General features: G+C 34.9%; 1 protein-coding gene across 1 annotated transcript in view; it reads right to left on the bottom strand.

Moving 5' to 3' along the window:
• The window catches only part of ROBO3 (roundabout guidance receptor 3), a 255,098-nt gene that overhangs the window by 5,332 nt on the left and 225,792 nt on the right, over nt 1-23,974 (bottom strand). Inside the window, exons 21-27 of the mRNA XM_053690485.1 lie at nt 23,082-23,357; nt 18,259-18,397; nt 16,982-17,206; nt 16,559-16,734; nt 16,128-16,235; nt 10,030-10,221; nt 8,936-9,087 (exon numbers count right to left, since the gene is read on the bottom strand). Coding sequence (XP_053546460.1) covers nt 8,936-9,087; nt 10,030-10,221; nt 16,128-16,235; nt 16,559-16,734; nt 16,982-17,206; nt 18,259-18,397; nt 23,082-23,357 — 1,268 coding nt within the window. The remainder of the gene's footprint in view (nt 1-8,935; nt 9,088-10,029; nt 10,222-16,127; nt 16,236-16,558; nt 16,735-16,981; nt 17,207-18,258; nt 18,398-23,081; nt 23,358-23,974) is intronic.

Raw genomic sequence — 23,974 nt, 5'->3', positions numbered from 1 at the left:
AAATACTATTCAGAAGTTCAATAGTTCATGTGGTAGGGAGGGAATCTAGTAAATTGATACATAATAGATACAAATATATAATTTTGAATGTTTCTATATAGAATATTGCATAATTCGAATATTACATTTAAAGAAAGCATTAGAAATACTATTACAAACATATAAATTTGAATTTTTCGAATTCGAATATTGCATAATTCGAATATTACATTTAAAGAAAGCATTAGGAATACTATTACAAATATAAATTAGCATTTTTCAAAAAGAATATTTTCGAATGTAATCGTAAAATTCAAAACCGAACATTCAAAAATCGAATGTTAGAATGTTATGTAAACATTCTAAATTCGATTCTAACAAACTAATGTGTTAAAATTAGTTTCATTTTTCGAATGTAGCAAAACATTCGCCTATCCCTAACATATACACATATAAATACATAAATACACATGTGCACACATGTGCTTTGGAGGAGACACCCGGGTTAATATGAATATCTGATGATGGTAGTGAGTGCATGAATACCAAGAAGAAAAAAAAATTATATATATATATATATATATATATATATATATATATATATATATATATATATATATATATATATATACACATACATATTTAGACATGTATATGTATGTATTACTATGTTAAAGACTTTATAACTTTTTTGTGCAATATTTCTTCTAATAATTTTTATTAGATAGTGTTATTATGAGTGTAAGTGTACTTTCAAATGTAATTTTGATGTGTTTTGTGACACTTTTTTGTTCTGCATAGCAGTTAACCAGAGCTCTAAAGTCAAGGTAATCATTCTAGCGTAAATCGCAACTGCGCTCACGAGTTTGCATATACTTTCAACTTGTGATATGAGCTGAATTTAACTTGTGCACAAACGATAGCGTGCCACTCGTAATCTGGCTCAATAGGTTTTATATTTCCTTTTTTTATTTTTTATTTTAAACATATCTAATTATAAATTCATAGACAAATCCAATTTTAAAGCATACTTTCCAATTAAATTTCATTATCAATGTATAGCATTGTTACACATGCTGTTGCAAACACTACTGCCATATATAGCCATGCATGCTCCTGAGTCTACTACAGTATGCTCTCATGGAAAGTATTAAAAAAGGATAGCAAGAGAAAGAAGTAAGTTGAATAACAGTTCACACTATTTGAATCATAAAAGTTATATTCTATCCCTTTAAAAATTAAATGTAATATGAAATAAGTGGTTAATCCAAAAATGTTAAAGAAATAATGATACCCCAAAATATGGTGCGTTGTTTTGGAAAATAATTAAAAACTGGCAATATATAGAACTAATGCATACAGAGGAGAACTTTCCTGACGTATATTAGTCTGATCCCAGCAAGTAAGGTCAGTCCAGCCCCGAAATACCAAGCAATTCTCCTTTGAACAGGGAACATGACAACCCCAGGCGATTATTTTGGCTTTCTGTGGGCTTCGTCAGTGAGGTTCAGCCATATTCCTCTAAGCACACTAGGCACCTCACTGACGAGGCCCACAGAAGGCCAAAGCAATTGTCTAGGGTTGTCATGTTAATGGTTCAGAGGAAAATTGCCTGGTATTTCAGGGCAGGACTGGCCATACTAGGTGGGATCAGACTGATATACTTCAGGAAAGTTTTCCTCTGTGAAAAGCAAAACTGGGCTAAAAGAAGCTGCCCCTAGGTGGTAACTCACCATAGAACAAGCAACTGAGCTGTTGTTGATTCCAGGTAGAGCGCTTCTCTCTTTGTATGCAATATATAGACCTAAACTAACAATTTCTATGGTTCCATATGTCAATCACTAACTACATAAGCTAATATATAATAAATTAGTGTAGGAGATAGGCATAATAGTATAACAAAAGCACTTATATTTTTGGCCACAGCAGATACAAATAAGCATGAAGTACCATGAAGTATGTTAAGAGCATTAAAGGGACAATTTTTTTCTTTTGTGATTCAGATAGAGCATGCAATGTTAAGCAACTTTCTAATGTACTCCTATTATCAGCACTTTTTTATTGGTGGATGAATTTATCCACCAATCAGCAAGGACAACCCAGGTTGTTCACCAAAAATGGGCCGGCATCTAAACTTACATTCTTGCATTTCAAATAAAGATACCAAGAGAATGAAGAGAATTTGATAATAGGAGTAAATTAGAAAGTTGCTTAAAATTGCATGCTCTATCTGAATCACCAAAGAAAAAAAATTGAGTTCAGTGTCCCTTTAAATATTAAAAGATGATTTGTAAAAAAAACAACAACATATCATACAATAAATATCCAGTTTACCCCTACTTAATGGAACCCATGTTTCTTAAGGTGACATTGTCTATTTAATGTCTTTAAATATATACAATACGCTAGTCATTCTAGAAAAAAAAAACTCAAATGGTTGCAAATGTATTTAAACCATTTCCCATAAGTAAGCCGTTTGGCGGCTATGTGGATCACAGATAATTAATGATTTTCAATTAGTAATGCATAATAATGTTCTTGTGATGAAAAATGAACATTATATTTTCTAGAATAAGTGTCCTTGTCCTTCATCGCATTACTGCTAAAAGCAGCTGAAATTTCTTTGCATGCCTTAACATTGTTCTAACGAGTTGGCTCAGCATTATTCATCATTTCTCACTGAGCAACACTGATAAAAAAAAATATGATCGTTGAGAAAGGAAATGTGTAACTCAAGACTTGCTTCCTAAAAGATACTGAAATTATTCTGACCTCTTTGTTTGGCTAAAAGAAAGACACGGAAATATTGTCACATCAGAGGAAGGCTGTACATATGGCTTCATTATATATTGTTATAATACAAATGGTTACATAAAGGAACAATAAAGTCAAAATTAAACTTTCAGGATTCAGATAGAGTACGCCAATTTTAACAACTTTCCAATTCACTTCTATTATCAAAATGTGCACAATCTTTTTGTGTGCACACTTTCTGAGACACCCGCTCCTACTGAGCATGTGCAGGATTCACAGTATCCTGTATGTATATGCTTTTGTGATTGGATGATGGCTGTCACATGATGGACAGGGAAATAACATGGAGTTATCTGAAATTTATCAGAAAAAAACCTACTCGTTTGAAATTCAGACTTTTGCATTGTATTTTTATTATGCATTTTGATTATGCACTTCTACTGTATTTAATGGTCTTTTAATTGCTAAATCATGAGTCAGGATAGCAAATGTGAACCTGAAATCTACTGGATGCAATAAGTATTATTTTATTAGTCTTCTTGTTATCATCATTTATTTGTAAGTTCTAAATATGTTAAATGTCACTGATTTATCTCTTTGGGTGGATATGCTACTATCTCACAGTTAAACAATGATGCATTTTGTTTATTTTTATTATATGATTTTTGGTCTGAACCCAGAGGAGTTTCAAGAGAAGTAAATAATAGTTTTTTAAAGGAATAATAATGTGCATTTCAATGTAGAAAACAACTACCAAATCTGGCGCAACTTAATCGTAGAAACATAGATTTTGATGGCAGATAGGAACCATAGGCCCATCAAATCTGCCCATATTTTATGTTAAGTGTAAGATTAATATAAAGCTTAAAAGGCAGGCAAAGGGCTTTAGCAAAAAGATACATAAATATACATTTTCTAAATATGTATATATATATATTTATATGTGTGTACAGGTAGCCCTCAGTTTACGCCGGGGTTAGGTTCCAGAAGGAATGGTTGTAAATCGAAACCGTTGTAAATTGAAACCCAGTTTATAATGTAAATCAATGGGAAGTAAGGGAGATAGGTTCCAGGCCCCTCTCAAAATTGTCATAAGTAACACCTAATACGTTATTTTTAAAGCTTTGAAATGAAGACTTTAAATGCTAAACAGCATTATAAACCTAATAAAATAATCACACAACACAGAATATATAATTAAACTAAGTTAAATGAACAAAAACATTTGCTAAACAGCATTATAAGCATAATAAAATAATCACACAACACAGACTTCACTTGCATTTTTCTGCAAACAGTTCTTTCTATGCATTGCAATCTGAACTGATTTATAGCCAGGAAGATCTTGTTCCTTTGAGATCTGCTCGATAGCTCAGGTCTGGTTAAACGGATTAATTTCAGCTTTCTTGGCTTTGCTGCAACACAAGCGGACAGCTCCACCTACTGGCTATTTTAATAAATGCACTGCTTCTCAATGCTTTTCAATAGGAGTCACATGACTGGAAAAAAAGGTTGTAATTCTGAAACGGTGTAAATTGAACAATTGTAAAACTAGGGCCACCTGTACATATGTATTTATGTATGTATATATATATATATATATATATATATATATATATGTGTATACATATGTATTTACAGACATATATACACATATAAACACATCAATACATATGTACACACATATAGACATACAAATAAGTGCATTGGAGCCCAACATCTAATATAGATCCAATATCCAATATTCATATTTTATTAAGTGTTATACTGTGTATTTATTATATTTATTATTATATTCCAATGTTCTTCACAGAGGGGAATATGTTCTTTGTGCAGAGGATATACACACTTCTAACAACAAAGGCAAAGTCACTCACCGTATGAAGTAAAATTGTCAAGCTTTAATTACCGTAACGTTTCGAGGATGGTCTGATGTCTGTCTGATGAAGGGGCACCACCCCAAAACGTCACGGTAATTAAAGCTTGACAATTTTACTTCATACGGTGAGTGCCTTTGTTGTTAGAAGTGTGTATATATAAATATATATTTTATTTTTTTCCAAAAAAACATCAGATATATAGAAATATCTATTTATGAATAAATAGAACATTGGAATGTGAAATATTCATATTTTCATGCCGAGTTAGCGCACTTGACAAAATGCAGTCGTGTTTGGGTGCAAGCAAGTAAGGCGTTAGCACTCCATTGAAGTCTATGGGGGAATACGTTAACACGGTCGCAATAATAGAAGTTCGGGTGTTAGCACAAAAGCGAAAACTTTTTACTTTCAACCTGTAATATGAGCACTACCCAACGCATGCAAAAAACGTACTTCTAGCGGAGATAAATAGCAATCCACTCATAATCTAGCCCTTCACTCGTAATCTAGTCCTTTGAGTTTAGTTTCCCTTCAAAAATGTATCTTCCTGCTCATGAAGTCTACAACTCTTTATACACTAAACTGACAAATTGTTTACACAAACCTTTATCACTGTCCAACCATCAATGAGATATACATATATAATTAGTGCATTACTATAAACTAAGGCTAAGACTCAAAACCACATTTCAAACAAATGTGATAATGGACAAATGAAGATCAGTGACTTTCGAACTGCTACAACTAAACAAAGCCTTTTTAATTTATTCTTCCTTTTTTTTTTAATATATATCAAATAGGATTTACATAGAAAATTATAGTGTATATTAAAGTTATTTGCTTATAAATTTCTAAATAAAAACAATAATAAATCATTATAATTGTGCATATTTTTGGAATTCAAATAACCTACACTGCAAAACAGTGATCTGGAGAGTATTACTGTCTGTCAAATAAATGATAAAATTCCTCAACAGAAAAATGGGCAACTGTATATTCAATCTGGTCAAAGGGTCAAATAAGTCATTTTAAATATTGCCATTAAGAATCTTTTAAGATTGGCAGAATGAAACGTCTAAGCCCTAACAACCAAAAAATAACAATTACTCACATTAGAATAGTTGTGAATATTTACATACTCCTAAGTAACTAAAATCTTAAAATAAACATGTCAGCATAATATCTAATAGCTATTTTTTTCAGCTACTACCCACTTTCATCAATCATTTTGAATTCATACTTTAAATGATTACATTGAGTACATGAACTTTAAAATCTCAGTTTTTAATAGATTACTTAAAGGGACATGAAACCCATATTTTTTTCTTTTATGATTTAGAAAGAGTATGCAATTTTAAACAACGTTTTAATTTACTTCTATTATCTAATATGCTTCATTATCTTGAAATCCTTTGCTAAAACGTATATCTAGATAGGCTTAGTAGCTGCTGATTGGTGGCTCCACATAGATGCCTCGTGATTGGCTCACCCATGTGCATTGCTATTTCCTCAACAAAGGATATCTGAAGAATAAATCAAATCAGATAAAAGAAGTAAATTGGAAAGTTGTTAAAAATTGTATCCTCTATCTGAATCATGAAAGAAAAGTTTTGGGTTTAATCTCCCTTTAAAGGGACATGAAACCCACATTTTTTCTTTCGTGATTTAGAAAGAGCATGTCATTTTAAACAACTTTCTAATTTACTTCTATTCTCTAATTTGCTTCATTCTCTTGATATCACTTGCTGAAAAGCATATCTAGACATATCTGCTCAGTAGCTGCTGATTGGTTGCTGCACATAGAGGCCTTGTGTGATTGGCTCACACATGTGCATTGCTATTTCTTCAACAAAGGATATCTAAAGAATTTAGCAAATTAGATAATAGAAGTAAATTGGAAAGTTGTTTAAAATTACATGCCCTATCTGAATCATGAAAGTTTAATTTTGACTAGACTGTCCCTTTAAGCCTAAGTAATGTAGGCTGTACTTTATCTGCAGTGAGGTCTCAGTAACACTTCATTAAATATTTTCTAAGTTTATTGCTTTATTACAATGCATTAAAGGGACACTGAACCCAAATTTTTTCTTTTGTGATTCAGATAGAGCATGCGATTTTAAGCAACTTTCTAATTTACTCCTATTAGCAATTTTTCTTTGTTCTCTTGCTATCTTTATTTGAAAAAGAAGGCATCTAAGTTTTTTGTTTGTTTCAGTACTCTGGACAGCACTTTTTTATTGGTGGATGAATTTATCCACCAATCAGCAAGCACAACCCAGGTTGTTCACCAAAAATGGGCCGGCATCTAAACTTACATTCTTGCAGTTCAAATAAAGATACCAAGAGAATAAAGAAAATTTGATAATAGGAGTAAATTAGAAAGTTGCTTAAAATATCATGCTCTATCTGAATCACAAAAGAAAAAAGAAAAAATTTGGGTACAGTGTCCCTTTAAGGTTCAAAATATCAAGTGTAGTTAGTTAAAATCTGTAGCTGGAGCCAAGATTTGAGATTTTAGCTACTAACATGGTACAGATGACCCTTGTCACAAATTAATCTTATTATATTCATATATCTTAATGAATTGTGAGTAGTTGGTATGGTCTGCAAAACGTATGCACCTCATTGGCCTCTCTCAACTTTGTTAAGCTAGTCAGTAGGGAAATATGTTGTTTACACTTATTTGGAATAATAAAACATATTCCTGTGTTATTCTATCTAGATTAAGCATTAAAACAAAGGGGTATATTTACTCCTAAATCAATTTGAGCTTTTCTGTATTAAATAATGGATGAGGTAGTGGGTGTACGATGTGCACAATTAGATTATAACGCTGGGGAAAAACTCTAATTCACCAACAAACTTAATAGCATTTGGTATCACAAACTAGCTAACAATGTTACAAATTTGCATTTTAAATCACACATTAGCATATTAAGATGTGTATTAGCATATTAAACCTTACCAAAACAAGTATACTTCAAGAATGGGTTAGCAAAAAAAAAAACGGTTTATTTTAATGTTCTTTAAAGCTAAACACAATTTTAGTATTAGTCAGAGTTCCTTTAATATTTTAGACACTCTGTTGTATACACTGTATATAATAACATCTTATTTATCACATGTGAAATAAAGAAAAATAACTTTTAATGGGCTAGATTACAAGTGGATCGCTAAATTATTGCGCTCCCGCAAACGAACAAATTTGCCCATTTGCGGGGGCGCAATGATTAACCAGCCAAGTGGCTGTTTATTGCTACCTCAAGTTCACAGTAGCAATTAGCAGAAAGTTAACCAGAGATTAGATCCCATGGTTAACTCAAAATAGAGGGCATTGTAGTTATAATTTTAAACAAAATAGCATTTGGGAGTGGGGGGTTACTTGTAATACCAGCGCACATTGTAATACCAGCACTTCACTTGCTATCTGGCCCAATGTGTTTGTCCTTGAAATGATTTAGTCTTTACATAGCTTGTCAGTGTCTCTAAATGTACATATCTTTCATGAAGAATGAATTGCCTGTATATTTATGAAGCCAAGTGTTAGAGCTTTTATCTGGTATAGAGTGAATTGTGATTTATGATTACCGTCAAACTGTGTGACTTTGAACAGTGGACAAATGCAAAGAGAAATTTTACAAAAACTAAGAAATCTAATGGCAATATACACAATGTGCAATCTAAATTAATACATTACTATACATACTGAATTATAATATCTATATTTTATAGCTATACATTGTTTGGGCTTTTTATTTAAAAGCCACATAGATCTCCTAATTTTTTCCAATTATTAAGTTAAAATAGTTTGATTTAAATACTACACAGGACTTACTGCATGAAAAGTACTACAAAGTGTAGCAATTATACATATATATTTATATTGTCTAAAAGTAAATGTTCCATCAATTCTCACTATTTGCAAGCAAGTCATTCAGTACAGTTATAGATTTTCTGACTGGCTGGGTATTATGATAAAAAAAAAAGAATAGTTAAAGTGATTATGAACAGATTTTAGATTGCCTGAGCTACGTGATAGGTTACATTTCACATAATTCATATAAAGCATGAATACATTTTAGGTATATCTAAAATACGCTTGGGTATTAAGGGGTTAAACTATGCAATGGGCCCTAGGTAAAATCTAAGGATATCACAAAATGCAGATATGCAGTAATGGAACATATTCTACCTTAAATATAAGTTTTAGTAGTAAGACTGACAATGAACTCAACAGATTTTTTATTTGCTTTTTGCTAGGTGTGACATAAATGTGGTCATAACATGATGGATGGGAAATCTACATGTAAAGTATAATTTACCTCTTTGCGGTCTCCTGTTTTGCTTCTTCCGGAAGGAAGACCTCTAGATCCAGCTGATCCTCTAGACGAGCTGCTTCCTGTTGTAGAACAATTACTAGACAGTTGACTTCTTGACAGGAAATTAGGTTTACTATACGGAATGATCTCTTCATCTGAAACATAACACACCGTAAAATATTAAGCTGTATGCTTCAACACATTCTCAGCTACACATAAATTAGTATTCTGACCTGTTGACTTGCATGTAAATGTTATCATAACAAAATAAATTATTCACTATTCCTGCATACAATATTTCAGATTTATTTTTTTTAAGAAACTTTCTATTGTAACTTCTAGTAACACAACTAACAACATTGTTCCATATAACACTGGTCTAGAGATCAAAAGTTGACTCTTACAGAATAGACTGGTATACATCTCAACCATAACCCTTTCAGGTGTGACAGTCATGAAACGGTTTGATGAGAATTCCATTATATCTGCATATTTATGTATATTAATACTCTTCTATAATGTCTGGTGCCGTGATTCAAAGGGACACTTAATTAATGTTTTCTTTGTTTTAATTAAAATAGGGCATTGCATAATGTATTCCAGATAAAAGAAAAAAGAAACTCATGTTCCTGTCCAAAATAAACCAATGTTTGCTTGTTATATTTGCACAGGAGTGCCTCCTCTACCAAAAAAAGTAGTGCAAGTTAAACTTATCCACCAGTGAGAATTATCGGGCAATACACACCAATACTGCAGGATTCATTTTAATTTAACATTTTTAAAAGCTTTTACGACATTCTTTAAGACAAAAAATATTTAACATATGTATAAAGTACATACACTATAAAGTATATTTGTTTTTAGACACCACATTTGAGGACAAGCTATAAAAGATGACTACTCTGTAGAAGTATCAAGACTTATCTTCAGGAGTATTAAAGGTAAGGCCTCCAAATTATGTGAAAAATATTATTAAAACAATCAATTATATTTTATTGGCTCTTACTGCACTGTATATTTCTATCAAATAAACAAAAGAATGAATCTATGTAATAATAATGTATGTTGCTGACATATTGAATATCTTCTAAACTTACCTTCTCTGTGCTGTAAAGGATGACTTGATGTGCCCCTGTGGCTCTGTACAGCCCCATTTCTTCTTTCCCCTGATAAGTTAATATTTGTATCTCTTTCTAAAGATGATGCAGAGCATTCAATTCTTGGCCCATTGGTATGGGGAGAGCAGGATTCTTCATCCTCTGGAGGAGGTTCAGGAGGTGGAGGAAGATCTTAAAACAACAAACACAAGAGCTTTGGTTATTTTTCTCTGATTCCAAGTGAGGAAATTACTTTTCATTGGAACAGTTGGTCATCTGTTGAGAAAAATTAAATCCTCAATGCTTCAGAGCCACTGAAATTATTTTAATAGGGTAGATGCATCATGGTTAATTGGTTTTCATTCTCCTCTAAAAGGGGAGTTAAAGGCATGTTAACTTATTGAAAGACTTGATAAATCATGTACAATGTCCAATTAAGGGTAGGGCATGCTTGAATATATGTATAAAGGAGTGTATTTCAGTTACTGAACCTCATAACTGAAATTCAGTTATTTTTGACTTCCTACACACATTTTATCAAGTATAAAAAGCAGAGGAAAACATAATGCTATGTATGGCTAGTTGAAAATGAAATAAGGATGGTTGAATGTAGGATTGTTTACATTTGAACTGTATATCATTTGTTCTTAATATTTCTATAGAAGGAATGCTAACATTAGAATACTGAACATTCAAATATTACATTTTAACTTTACAATATCAAATATAACTTTTAAATACTTGAATGTAAAAATTGACACTTGAATTTTGAAAAGTTAAATATTTCATTTGATAATTAAATGTTATTTATGGTAAGGAAATTATTAAAATGTATTGTGCAAATTTATTTGTAAAATATTTGACACCTTACATTAATTTAAAGCAAATGAATGTGACCAAATTCATTATTTTTAATTAATGTGTCAAAACAAAAAATTAAGCAGAAATGTTTAAGTGATAGTATTAAAGAAAAAAATGTTGATAAACTTTACAACTCTAAATCTACCCCACTATTTGTAACCTGTAGATAGTCATTAAACTCAAAATGAAAGCCAAGATAGATTTCTAAAGATTTGTTTGCTGCATATGAAAGAGCACATTTTAAAAATATGTTTGCAAGAAACAAGTTTTTTTAAAACTAGCCGGTTGGTGAGATAGACACCCACTGATTGGTGGACAGCGACACGCCCACAAGCATAAAAGCAAAAAACGCTTTCTTTCTCAGTACAGAAATATGTTTTTTTTGGTTTTGTGTTTATGGTATGTTATTTAGAGCTAACAAACAAAGAACAGAGAAACTAACAACAATGCAATTTACATTATATATATATATATATATATATATATATATATATATATATATATATATATATACACATATATACATATATACATGTCCCTTATTCTTCTTTGAGGTGTCAGGAATATGTTTATTATTTTATAAAACAGTTTATAAGAACATATTAAAATGGAGGGTTAGTAATTATATTACCCTTCATAAAAATCCAGAGTAACTTGTTAAATACTTTTAATTTCTAACCTTACATAAACTCAGAGTTATTTCATATTTAAATGAGCTCTGTAACAGTGCACTTCATTATTACCAAATTCCCACTTGAAAGAAATATAATCCACACAAGAAAAATAATCCATAAAGCCAGAACTATCCAAACCAGCTAATTACTTTTTTTTAGACATAACAGATACCTCAGATACAGTTTCAAGTCATTATCAATTATACTCTCCCCCTCAGAGGCTTTAAAGACTACTATTTTCAGGAATCCTCCGTTAGTAGAATATATCGCCTCATCTTTACCAGTTTGCTGTTTAGTACAATTATAGAAATGGTAAAGCAAATTAATAATTTGTTTTTTTTTACATTTTTCATTGTTGAAAACAGATATGAATGAAAGACTATAATAAGTAATGTAATAGATATAATATTTCATAGTCACATGTATTTAATTTTGATACAAATAGTTATTAAAAGAACATAAAAAGTGCAAATATAAAATATTGTATTGTATTAGAGCATGTTATTATTGCACTATTAGTTTTTAACCGCTGAAAAATATATGGGATATTTGTGAGGTTGAACACTAAAAATACAAAATAGAAGCGCCCCACTTATAATGATACTCGAAAAAGTATATATACACACTTATATACTGAAAGGATATATAGCTGATAGATAATAACAGCTGCTGGAAATAACAGGGTTGCTGCCTCTTAAATGTCACGGCACTGGAGACCGGAGGAAAACTGAATAGAAAAGAGAAAAGGCGAAAACAAGGCGCAACACCTCTAAGTGCAGTATGTCAGATAATACACAATATTTATTAGTTCACACTCACAAATAAAAACTCACAAGGTATAACCTCAACCAAAATGAGGTATAATATGGGCACCTGAGAACCGTTTTGGTCTCTCAAATGATATCCATCAAGATACCGATACAGCAGCAGGTCTTGGTAATATGTTTATGTGTCCGAACTATCACAGGCTGTGTTCACATGCACTTGTGGAACCAGGATCTCCAAAGCATCCCCATATGGTGAGGTCCGAACAGTTAAAATTCATATCAAAACCGCCACTCAAAAGATCAGCTGTGTGCAAGCAAATGTGCCGGCAGCTGGTTACGGTAGCGTGTAGGCGGTGGGCGTGGCCTTAAACATTTAGTAGGGGTTCTCCCTACTTCTTCAGAGGCTGACTGTTGAGGTTATACCTTGTGAGTTTTTATTTGTCAGTGTGAACTAATAAATATTGTATATTATCTGACATACTGCACTTAGAGGTGTTGCGCCTTGTTTTCTCCTTTTCTCTTTTCTATTTGTGATTGTGAGGTTGGCCTTTATTTGAATTACATCTATGTGTTTTAAAGGCATACAAATCTGTGTCTCCTCACGTTTATATATTTGCGGTGCTATACAAATAAATGATAATAATATATATGATAATAATATATATATATATATATATGTATGTATACACACACACACACACATACTTCCATTGTTACGCTTTGGCTAGATTTACCAAAGGTTGAGCGGACATCTCCATCTCTGTCCACGGCTGGCAGGCAGCAATATGCTGCATAGAATTTTTCTTTGCACAAGCAGCCGCTTGTGCACGCCGCCCCCTACTTGCACATTGTCAATCGTGGGCGAGCATGGGCTGTCAATCACCCCAGTCAGACAAGTCCAGGGGGATTGAAAAACACCACTTTAGAGTTGGCGTAGTAGCTAAGAAAGCAGTGGTCTGATAACAGCTGCTACTTATCTATCAGCTTCAGGCTCACTCATTTTAAGTGGAGCCTTTAGTCTATTTTTAGCTCTTGTTTGTGTTTTTTGTGGCAAGCCAACCAAACAAACCAATAAATTAAATAAAAACTATCTACATGTTTTCTGATCTTGCAAAACATTAAATTTAAGAATAAAATATTTGTTGGTGCAGCCCTAATAGCTGTATACTTGTAGGGACTATTCGATCTGCAGTCATCCCACTCCCTGCGTCAGCTGGGGCTACAAGATTAAAAAACAGGGTGTCAGTGTGAGACTTTGGATCATCATGAGAATTGTTAGCGATAAGAACAGGTCTCTTCATTGGCATCCTTTCTTGCTCCGACCTAGGCATTGCCGGTGAGTGCGCTAAGTTATTCCTAGTGAGGGTTTTCATTTTGATGAGTAAGGTTTCGGCTTCCTGCTTCAGAGGATTGGCCGCATCCCCTCCCGCAGGACCGCATGGTTGGTAGGATTGTTTACCGATATTAGCAAATAACGGGTATGTTTCCTTGGTGGATAAGAACAGGTCTCTTCGTTGGCATACTTTCTTGCTCTGACCTAGGCATTGCCGGTGAGTGCGCCAAGTTATTCCTAGTGAGGCTTTTCATTTTGATGAGTAAGGTCTCGGCTTCCCGCTTCAGAGAATCGCCCGCATCCCGCAGGACCGCATGGTTGGTAGGATTGCTCACCGATATTAGCAAATAACAGGTATGTTTCCTTGGTGTTGGATTGTTCTCTTTGCACTATTAAAGGTTCGTTGGTCTTTATTAAAGTTAAGTCCTCAGGCTCAGCATTGTTTGGCATCTCTTGGTCTTTGATAGCATTTCTCAGGGTACAAATTTCTAACCTGTTGTTGGTGCAGCCATAATTTAGAAATTTGTACTCATGCACTCACAAAACAGTCAGAATTGGATAAAGCAGGGGGACACATTACAGTGAAGACTTTAATATATCGGAGTACTTTTCCTCCAAATTTCAATATTAGGTTGATTTATTAGAGTTAACCATCTTCTATATTAATATGTTTGGCGTTAATGATAATGATCCTGTTTGAAACCAAAGTCTTTAGTTTAATTGTTCTCTAATACTATTAAGCCTTATATTCTGAACTGTAATACTTTAGCCAGAGAACGATCTGTATGATAATTGTTATTGTGAATGGACATGTTTTGTACAATGTCATTTATAAAAACCTCAATAAAAATTAAAAAAAAAAAAGAATACAATATCTGTGCTTAGATAGTTTTTATAAAAAGTAAAATAAAGCAGTGAAAGCGTTTGAATGAAATACATACCCTCACAAAAAAATGCATTCACATGTATTCATACCATATTTTAAACGAAGCATTGTTAAAAATGTTGCCACACATGATTAAAGGGACATTAAACACATTGAGATGGTAATATAAAATATTAAATCATATTTATAAAACAATCCATGCAATATACTTTCATTATTTATTTTGTCCCATTTTCCTGTAATTCCATTTTGAAATTGTGAACTTTTCAGTTCCTGTTAGAAATGGAAGTGCAGAACACTGTTACATTCCACACAGCCATTGGCTGCACACTCTAGTGACCTATTTATAACTGTCCTTAATTGGCCACAGCAGAGAAGAAATAAAGAGAAAAGAGACAGGGGCATTAATATGGCACACTTAGGGGGATTGTCATCTCATAACATCATAGGTAGGTGATTGTGTAGTGTAATGCTTTGTAGTTAGTTTAAAACTTAGCATTTATTATAGATTGGATAAAATATAATCAGTGGTGTGGACCATGCCACTTTATGTTAAAAGCACATTAACATATACATAACAAAGAAAAAAGAAATTCAAAATATATTAAAATTAAAGAAAAAATATATATATATTAACAAGCACTGCTAACTCTCTGTATAAGGAGTAACCTCCTATTAGTTGCACAATTAATTATTAAGTGCCAGGGTAAAGGTATCGTTGTACTATTGTTTCCATAAGTAACTGCAGCAAGCTTAGGTTGAGGTGTTTAGAAAGAGTACTATTATCGACAATGCTTCTATGCCTTAAAGTTAATTGAACTATTAGCACTTCTAACACTCTCCTATTCCCAAAGCAAGCTGTATATTTGAACCATTATAGGTGCCCTAAAAGAGGGCCAACAATTATACCACAAGGAAATAGTCTTTAGATAGTATTATTTTAGTAACCGTTACCCAGTGTTTATCAATACCCCATTTAAACAAAACAGAGAGCGCAGTGCAAAACGCTTTTTCAAAGGTAACCTAAGAAACAACATGGCAGCTCCCATTGTTTTATACACACTAAAACTTTTCCCTTATCTTGTCAACATTTAAACAAATAATGAAACTTTAAAAAAAACATCTGCATGTTATTCTCAGACTAATCTTATTTGAATGCATCACTCTATCTAGCATTTATTTAGTGTTTAATGTCCCTTTAATAAAATTACAGGGACATTATGGTCAAAAAGTGGTCAAAATAAACATCAGATCATTTTTAAATTTTGATTAGATTACATTTTTTTAATACATATTTTTTGGCAAAATACTTCTATTAAAATTATAACTCATTAATAACTTTTAGTTTGCACATGACATATACAGAAAGTCTGTATGTTGACTATATGACCTTGCTACGCAAGGGCATGCAGATACATTCTGAAACAGTGATAGTTCTTATAAGTAGCATTATTGTGAATAGAAATGTACTGCAAAAATGAGTGTTACTAAAATGTAATCTCACTATTGAACATTTCAATTTTCACTATTTCGCCACTTTAATTTTCCAAATAAATTGTACAGTATAATGAACTGACCTCCTTGTTTTGCTTCTCTACGGTAGTGACCCGACTTCGATTTTTTCTTTCCTCTTGATTTCTGACCTGGAGGTGTGCAGATATTTTCAGAAATATTTTGAGATTTTCCTGGAATCATACAGAATAAGAAAACATTTTTAATGAGTATCAAGATTAGGGACTCAGTAATTTAAGATAAAATTTTTAACATAAAACTTTTTTTTTCTCTGCATCTTAAATAAACATATCTGGTTTGCCAGGATTGCAGTATTACCCAGTTAGTAGAACAGAACCAAAATATGTTTGTTTTATGCATAGAGGACGAAATGTTAGCTTAGCCTCTGTGGCTGAAGTCAGAATGCAGTTATAAATTAAACAAATAAAACATAATGAGAGCTCTTTTGCAAATAATTAAATAAATAAAAAATAAATAATCAAATTATACTACTAACCTGCTGTTGATGAACTGATATTCTCTGCACTAAGGGTAGGGTTCTGACTCAAGTTACGTCGGTGTCCAGGCCGTTGAACATCTATACTTTCAACCATAGTATGAAGACTTGGATTAGACTGTGTCAAAGGGGGACTTGGTGCCCTTGGAATTGGTACTGACCCAGCTGGCAACCGTCTATATAAGAATTAACATACAATGTAATAAAAAACATATATGTATAGGTAATACATAATTTCTACATTTTAAAGAGGCTGTTATCTAAATTCAACTTCATCTCTATTGTTATTAATCCTGGAAAAACATAATGGTTTATCAGACTATTTTTACCTGTAAGATTCTACATGGATATGCCACTATTACTCTTTACAGAGTAGCAAGGAAAAAAAATAAGAGCAAATGACGTAGCTATTATTTTTCTAACCTAGGATGAGGAGGAAGTTCAAACTGATGGAGTCTGGGAATGTCTTCTGAAGCATGCATCTCATCCCGGGGTGATGGCGTGAGAGTGGCTGTAGATTGTTGACCGTAAGAATGAGCCGGTGATGATGCTTCACCACGAGGTGGAGGAAGAGGACAATCTTCATGGATGTTTTCCATAAGATATGTTCTTTCAGGTAAAGGAGGGCACCATTCATCTGTGTCAGAGCTAAAAATATAGGAAAATATACCAGTAAATTCCTGTGCCATCCTCAGAAAATGACATGGATGAATCAGCCAATCACAGGGTTCAGCTGTGGCAACTGGCTGGCTATTAACTATGGCTTAAATTGAAATAAAAACTAAAATCATGTTTAATGGTTCAGATTGATTATAAACACGTTTGTTCTCACTGACATCTTCATTACAATTATGTCCAATCTTTCTTCTACCATAGCTCCAGCTTCAGGAATTTCAACTCTAGCTATAACTATATGAGAATATAACTCACCATTAAAATAGCACTTTTAAAATCAAATTTTAGTATTTCTGGGACTTGATCTTTAATGAGTACTAAAATCTGTATCTGTAGCTTTTTTTCAAAAGCAAATTAAATGTTAATGCAATGCATGCAGCTGCCTAAGGCACCTGGGCATCAAAAAAGGAGTTTCATTAAATAAATGATCCATCGTCATATTTCTAATCTACTAGAACATAATCCGAAATGTATTCATTGCAATACTGCCCCATTATGGAGTATGCATTTTAAATTCTCACAGGAATTTGAACAAAACAATTTTCAGATTTTACAACCAGTCTTACATGAAGCACCAATCAATGCAGCTTGCAGCTCCTTAGTGGGAAGTTATATATGTGTTTAACCCGTTTGCAAGGGTTAGATTAATAGCGGTAATTTAAAATCCTTTAGAAAAGCTTAGCAAATGATTTATCTACAAAAATCCCCACAGAGATTAATAATGAAATAAATCATTGGATTTCTATCTGCTTTATTTTAGTGAAAAGAATAAGATCTATCCCAAATATTTAAAGTAATGAAAATTATTAATTGCAATTTATATAGTACGGTTTTATCTGTCTCTTTCAATAGATGATATTGGGTCATTTTCTGTTGGCACAGTTATTTGTTAACTAAATTTAAATAATAAAAAATAAACACTGCAAAATAAATCCAGACACAACAGGTTTGCGTGTTTGAATAACAGAAGCTCCAGCATATGGCTCTTGACTAATTTGGAAATCATTATTCATATGTGTCCTTACTTCATTTCTATGTCTGTATCTTCATCCTGGTACTGCCCCAGTTCATTGGCAGGTGGTGGTGGTGGAAGAATTTCTGTCCAATTTAAAGATGGTGTTTTTAATGGTTTCCCCATGGACTTCTGTTTTCCTATTTTAGGAGCTAAAAAAAAAAAAAAGTGAGATTGAAAAAACAAATTATGCTTACCTGATAATTTCATTTCCATCTGTGGGAGGAGAGTCCACGGCTTCATTCATTACTTGTGGGAATTAAGAACCTGGCCACCAGGAGGAGGCAAATACACCCCAGCCAAAAGCTTAAATACCTCCCCCACTTCCCTCATCCCCCAGGGAACAAGGAACAATAGGAGGGTATCTGAGATACTTCCCTCATGTCTAGGGAGCTTCTCATTCCCCCCTGATGGTTGATGTAAGCCACCAAGGTAATGTTGTCCGACTGGAATCTGATGAATCGGGATGAGCCCAGAAGGGGCAAGCCCTCAGAGCATTGAAGATTACTCCAGAATATTGATCGGGAGAAGCGACTCCTTTCGAGTCCACCTGCCCTGTGCCTTCCTGGCACCCCAAACAGCTTCCCATCCTGACAGACTTGCATTCATGGTCACAATCTCCCAGGATGGTCTCAAGAAGGATGTCCCCTGGGACAGTTGGCCTGGACAGATCCACCAAGAGAGGGTTTCCTTTGTTTGGTTATCCAGAGAGATCTGTTGGGATAGATCCGAGTGGTCTCCGTTCCATTGTCTCAACATGCACAACTGAAGAGGACGGAGATGAAACCTGGTGTATGGAATGACATCTATGCTGGATACCATGAGCCCAACTACCTCCATACACTGGGCCACAGATGGTCTTGAGGAGGTCTGAAGGGCAAGACAGCTGGACGCAATCTTGCAATGTCTCAGATCTGTCAGGAAAATCTTCATGGATATGGAATCTATTATCGTGCCCAGAAATTCCACTCTGTTGCTGGGAACCAGGGAACTCTTTCCTACGTTTATCTTCCATCCATGAGATCGAAGGAGAAGAAGAATAGCCCTTGAATAATCCTCTGCAAGACTGCAGGATGCAGCCTGGACCAGGATGTCGTCCAGATAAGGTGCCACAGCAATACCTCTGGCTCTCGCCACCACGAGCAACGCTCCCAGAACCTTTGTAAAGACTCTTGGGCAGTTGCCAGGCCAAACGGTAGGGCCACAAACTGGAAGTGTTGGTCCAGAAATGCAAATCTTAGGAACCTGAAGTGATCCTTGTGGATTGGCACGTGAAGGTAAGCATCCTTCAAATATATTGTATTTATGAACTGTCCCTCTTGAACTAGGGGCAGAATAGACCTGATGGTCTCCATCTTGAATGATGGGACCAACAGAAACTTGTTTAGGCACTTTAGGTCTAGAATCGGACGAAACGTGCCCTCCTTCGTTGGGACCACGAAAAGGTTTGAATAATACCCCAGACCTCTTTCTGACAGAGGTACTGGTACGATTACCCGAGAGATGAGAGATCTCTTACGCATTCCAGAAAAGCATCTCTCTTCACTGGTCTTGATTATAGGTTTGACAGGAGGAATCTGCCCCTGGGCAGATGAGTCTTGAACCCTATCCTGTAACCCTGGGCGATGATCCAAGGGTCCTGAACGTCCCACATCCAGGCCTCCACAAAAAGAGATAGTATGCCCCTACACGATCCATAGACAGATCATTGGCCGACCCTTCATGCCAATTTTGTCTTGGCGGGCTTCTTGCTCTGCTTGGCTTTGTTCCAAGATTGAGCTGGCTTCCAAAATAACTTGGACTGCTCGGTTTTCGCGGCAGGTTGCTGGCGTTGGGACTTGTCCGAACGAAAGGGACGAAAAGTAGACCCCTTAGGTTTATTCTTCTTATCCTGCGGTAGGAAAGCACCCTTGCCTCCTGTGACCATGGATATAATAGAGTCCAGGCCCGAACCAAAAAGAACTTTCCCCTGAAAAGGGAGGGATAGTAATCTAGACTTGGAAGTCATGTCAGTAGACCACAACTTCATCCACAGAGCCCTACGGGCTAGAACAGAAAAACCTGATGTCTTGGCATTCAAGCGAATAATCTGCATATTTGCATCACAGATGAATGAATTAGCTACCCTTAAGGCCTTCATTTATTCCTGTATCTCCTCGAGGGGTGTCTCCACCTCAACCATAGCTGATAGAGTGTCACACCAGTAGGTAGCAGCCCCAGCGACCACCTCTGCCGGTTGAAAAATGAACCCAGTGAGCTGAAACATCTTTCTCAACATGGATTCCAATGTTTTATACATGGGCTCCTAGAATGAAGAACTATCTTCAAGCGGGATAGTCGTGCCCTTAGCGACAATGGAGATAGCACCATCCACCTTAGGAATGGCCCCCCACAGCTCAAGCTGAGAGTCTGGAATGGGGAACAGTTTTTTAAAATAAGTAGAGGGAGCAAAAAACGAGCCAAGTTTCTCCCATTCGTTCTTAATAATATTAGCCATCTTAACGGGGAACAGGAAGGTCTAAGGCACCAGCCTGTCCTCGTAAACCCTATCTAGCTTAGGAATTGAAGGTTCCTTTGGTAGTTTTGTTTCCAGAACCTCTAACATAGCAAGCACCTCTTTCAACAGAAAGCGCAAATGCTCAATCTTAAACTTAAAGTCTGGATCCTCCACAGCCGGAGGTCTAGATGTCGCTGATTCTGACCCAGAAATAGCGTCCTCTGAAGATTCGGAGTCGTCTTCATCAGCAGATAATCTATCATAGACATCCAACTGAGTAGATGACCCTTGGGACGGATAGCTATGTTTCACCTTTTGTTTGCGCTTAGCAGGGCGTGGGAAGGCATTGAAGGCCGCAGAGACTGCTGTTTGTAACTGCTCAGCGAAATCTGGCGCCAAAGGCCCCCTCCCGCGGGAGGATTAGTAGTGCCCTGGGGAGCTGCATGTGTAATCAGAGATGAATGTAGGGAACGCACCTAGCGGACAGAGAACCCTCAGAGGTGGACGGCTCAGATGTACTAAATATCTTATTCTTTTTAGATATTGCAATATTATCAAAGCATATGGAACATGCACCGGAACCTCCTCACGATAAACACAAGAATTAGATTTGGAAAAGAGGGAGTACCCTTTAACATATCGTATATATAGTCCTCCATAGCTTGCACTTTAATTACGGACTAGATAGAATTAAACTGCACCTTTATACTCCAATGGCCGGGGCACTCGCCACTTCCTATGAGAGAAAATGCTTCATCTTTTGCAACCGCCGGTCAAGAAAGAGGAAGTTAAAAAGGCCACACCCAGTCACATAGAGTGCCATGCAGGACCTCCCCTGCACTAACGAGAAAACACACCAAAAAAGGCTGTGTCGTATCTCTCTAAGGAAACCTGACTGTTCACACATTGACAGAGCCTCATCTCACACATGTTGCAGCATAAAACACAATAAAGAATATTATGCATAAATCCCCCCCTGTTCAATAATCCCCTTTCCAAGGATATTAACCCTTGATTCTATACAGATAAAAGGAGACACACTGTGACCCTGTCTTCTTGCGTTATCAAATGTGTAAAAATGAAACGATCTTACCAGAATCAATGCTGTGGAACAGGAACACAGCCTTTCAAGTGTGACAGGGTAGTAGCATCGCTCATGACATGTACTTGAGTGCAAAAAGCAGGCAGCGAAACTCGTCAACGCTGATTGCTTATGGAGCTGTTAATCTGAGTCGGGATGGTTTCGCAGAAAGACTCTCCCTGCATCTCCGGACTCTAACTTTCATCCAAGCTCTCACTGAAAAGCTGACAGGACTACTTAAACCTCCAGTCCCATTCCTAAGAGTACTACCCTCCATAAGAGACTACTCCGAATCTTCTGACACTTCTCTGCCAACCTCCTGTGACGAAAGGCAAAGAATGACTGGGGGATGAGGGAAGTGGGGGAAGTATTTTAGTGTTTGGCTGGGGTGTCTTTGCCTCCTCCTGGTGGCCAGGCTCTTAATTGAAGTAATTAAGTAATGATTGAAGCTGTGGACTCTCTTCCCATTAAGATGGAAATAATATATTCTAAAGTTAAATTAATGTTGTATTTAGAAATTTGTAGAATATTTTGAGTTTCTGCCACTCTTAGAAAATGTCTATTTAAAAATAAAATTAGGTTGCACGTTCAGTTGTTATACAGTCAGAAGAGATATTACAAAGAGTCCATGTTTTTGTCTTGTGCCTCTAATTTCATGTTATGGTGACATAAAAGAACCAGAGTGCCCATCAAATTCTAAGGATAGCCTTATGTATATCTCAGAGATCTGTGAATTCCCTTACATTATTATTCCTTACTACCTTTCATCATAGTTTAAAACAGTGACTTGCTCTTTTGGGGTATTTGATCCCTTTTGATGTATGCTATTAATGGTTATCAGTAAAGTCATTGTATGCAGCGTGCACAGACTGAACCTAAAGGAACACAACATTGAATTACTTCATAGCCGTACAGCCATAGAGAGAATGTATAAGACACACATATCTTGTAGGTACTATTAAAAGGATATTTCAAAATGTTTACTTCATTCTTTTAAAAAGGTTGGGTCTGTGTTTCTTAGACTTGTTCATCTCCACCAGCATTTTAACAGATTTTGTTTTAACCTTGTTCATTTCCAAATTCATTATATATTTTTTTTATTTTAGTACAGGGTCTCATTAATATTGATTGTTTATTAAAAAATATTGACATTTTTTACATTTCTACTAATTCTACATAGATGCAAGTTATGACTTTAGAATATATTATGCAAGCTAACCGCTTAATAAAAAAATGACAAATAATAATAATAAAATACCATTCTCTGTTTTATTTCTGTCTGGCTGTGCATAATGGATTCCTGATGTCCCAGCCTGGACATTCCATGGGTTTTCTTCTAGCTCAGGGGAGTGAAGAGTTTGTCCACCATATGGTACAACAGGTGTAGTGGCATAAGGTGTAGTATGCTGAGAGAAGGCACCATTAAATGTCCTCATATCATCAGTGGTTGGATCAATCGTACTGTAAATAGGACCATCTGAAACACCTGTTCCAAATTTTTCAGTCTGAGCAATGTAGTTTGAAATCCCAGCATCTATTCAAAGGAAATTCAAACCAATTACCAATGCATGTATGTTTTAGATAGACACACTAACATACTCCCACATCTTTGTAATATAAAAATGTCTAGCATCTGCCATATATTATGTACTGTGAATACTGAAATCTTTATAAAATATTAAAGGAGACACAAAGAACAGTAATTTTTCCCTTTCAGATAGTGATGAACATGCTGTGTTAAGAAATTGCTAGCTTCTAACGCAAATGCCACACAATCAAATAATCAGTAACATTAATTCAATTTGTCATAATAAAAATGTGACAATGTCTCTGCTGGATTAATAGCCAGCCAGTGGTGCTATCGTAAAAAAGAACATTTTGTTCTTCTTCTTCTTTAACATTGGTCACTTCATCCACCTTAATGAGAAACGACATGCTAATTTTTAAACTAAGGGGTAAATTAGCTGGTGGCTAGACCTGTGCTATTTCAGGCATAAAACCTCTCTTAATGAAATGCCATATACAGGGTAAGTTGTGTAAGGGGGTTAAATGATATGACTAAAAATTGCATGTCATGTCTGAACTATTAAAGTTTAATTTTGATTTTTATGTTCTTTAACAGCCCAATATGTTGTTTATATGAATGAGCAA

This window comes from Bombina bombina, chromosome 8 (assembly GCF_027579735.1).
Source record: "Bombina bombina isolate aBomBom1 chromosome 8, aBomBom1.pri, whole genome shotgun sequence".
Classification (NCBI taxonomy): Eukaryota; Metazoa; Chordata; class Amphibia; order Anura; family Bombinatoridae; genus Bombina; species Bombina bombina.
This window is presented reverse-complemented; position numbering and strand designations above follow the sequence as displayed.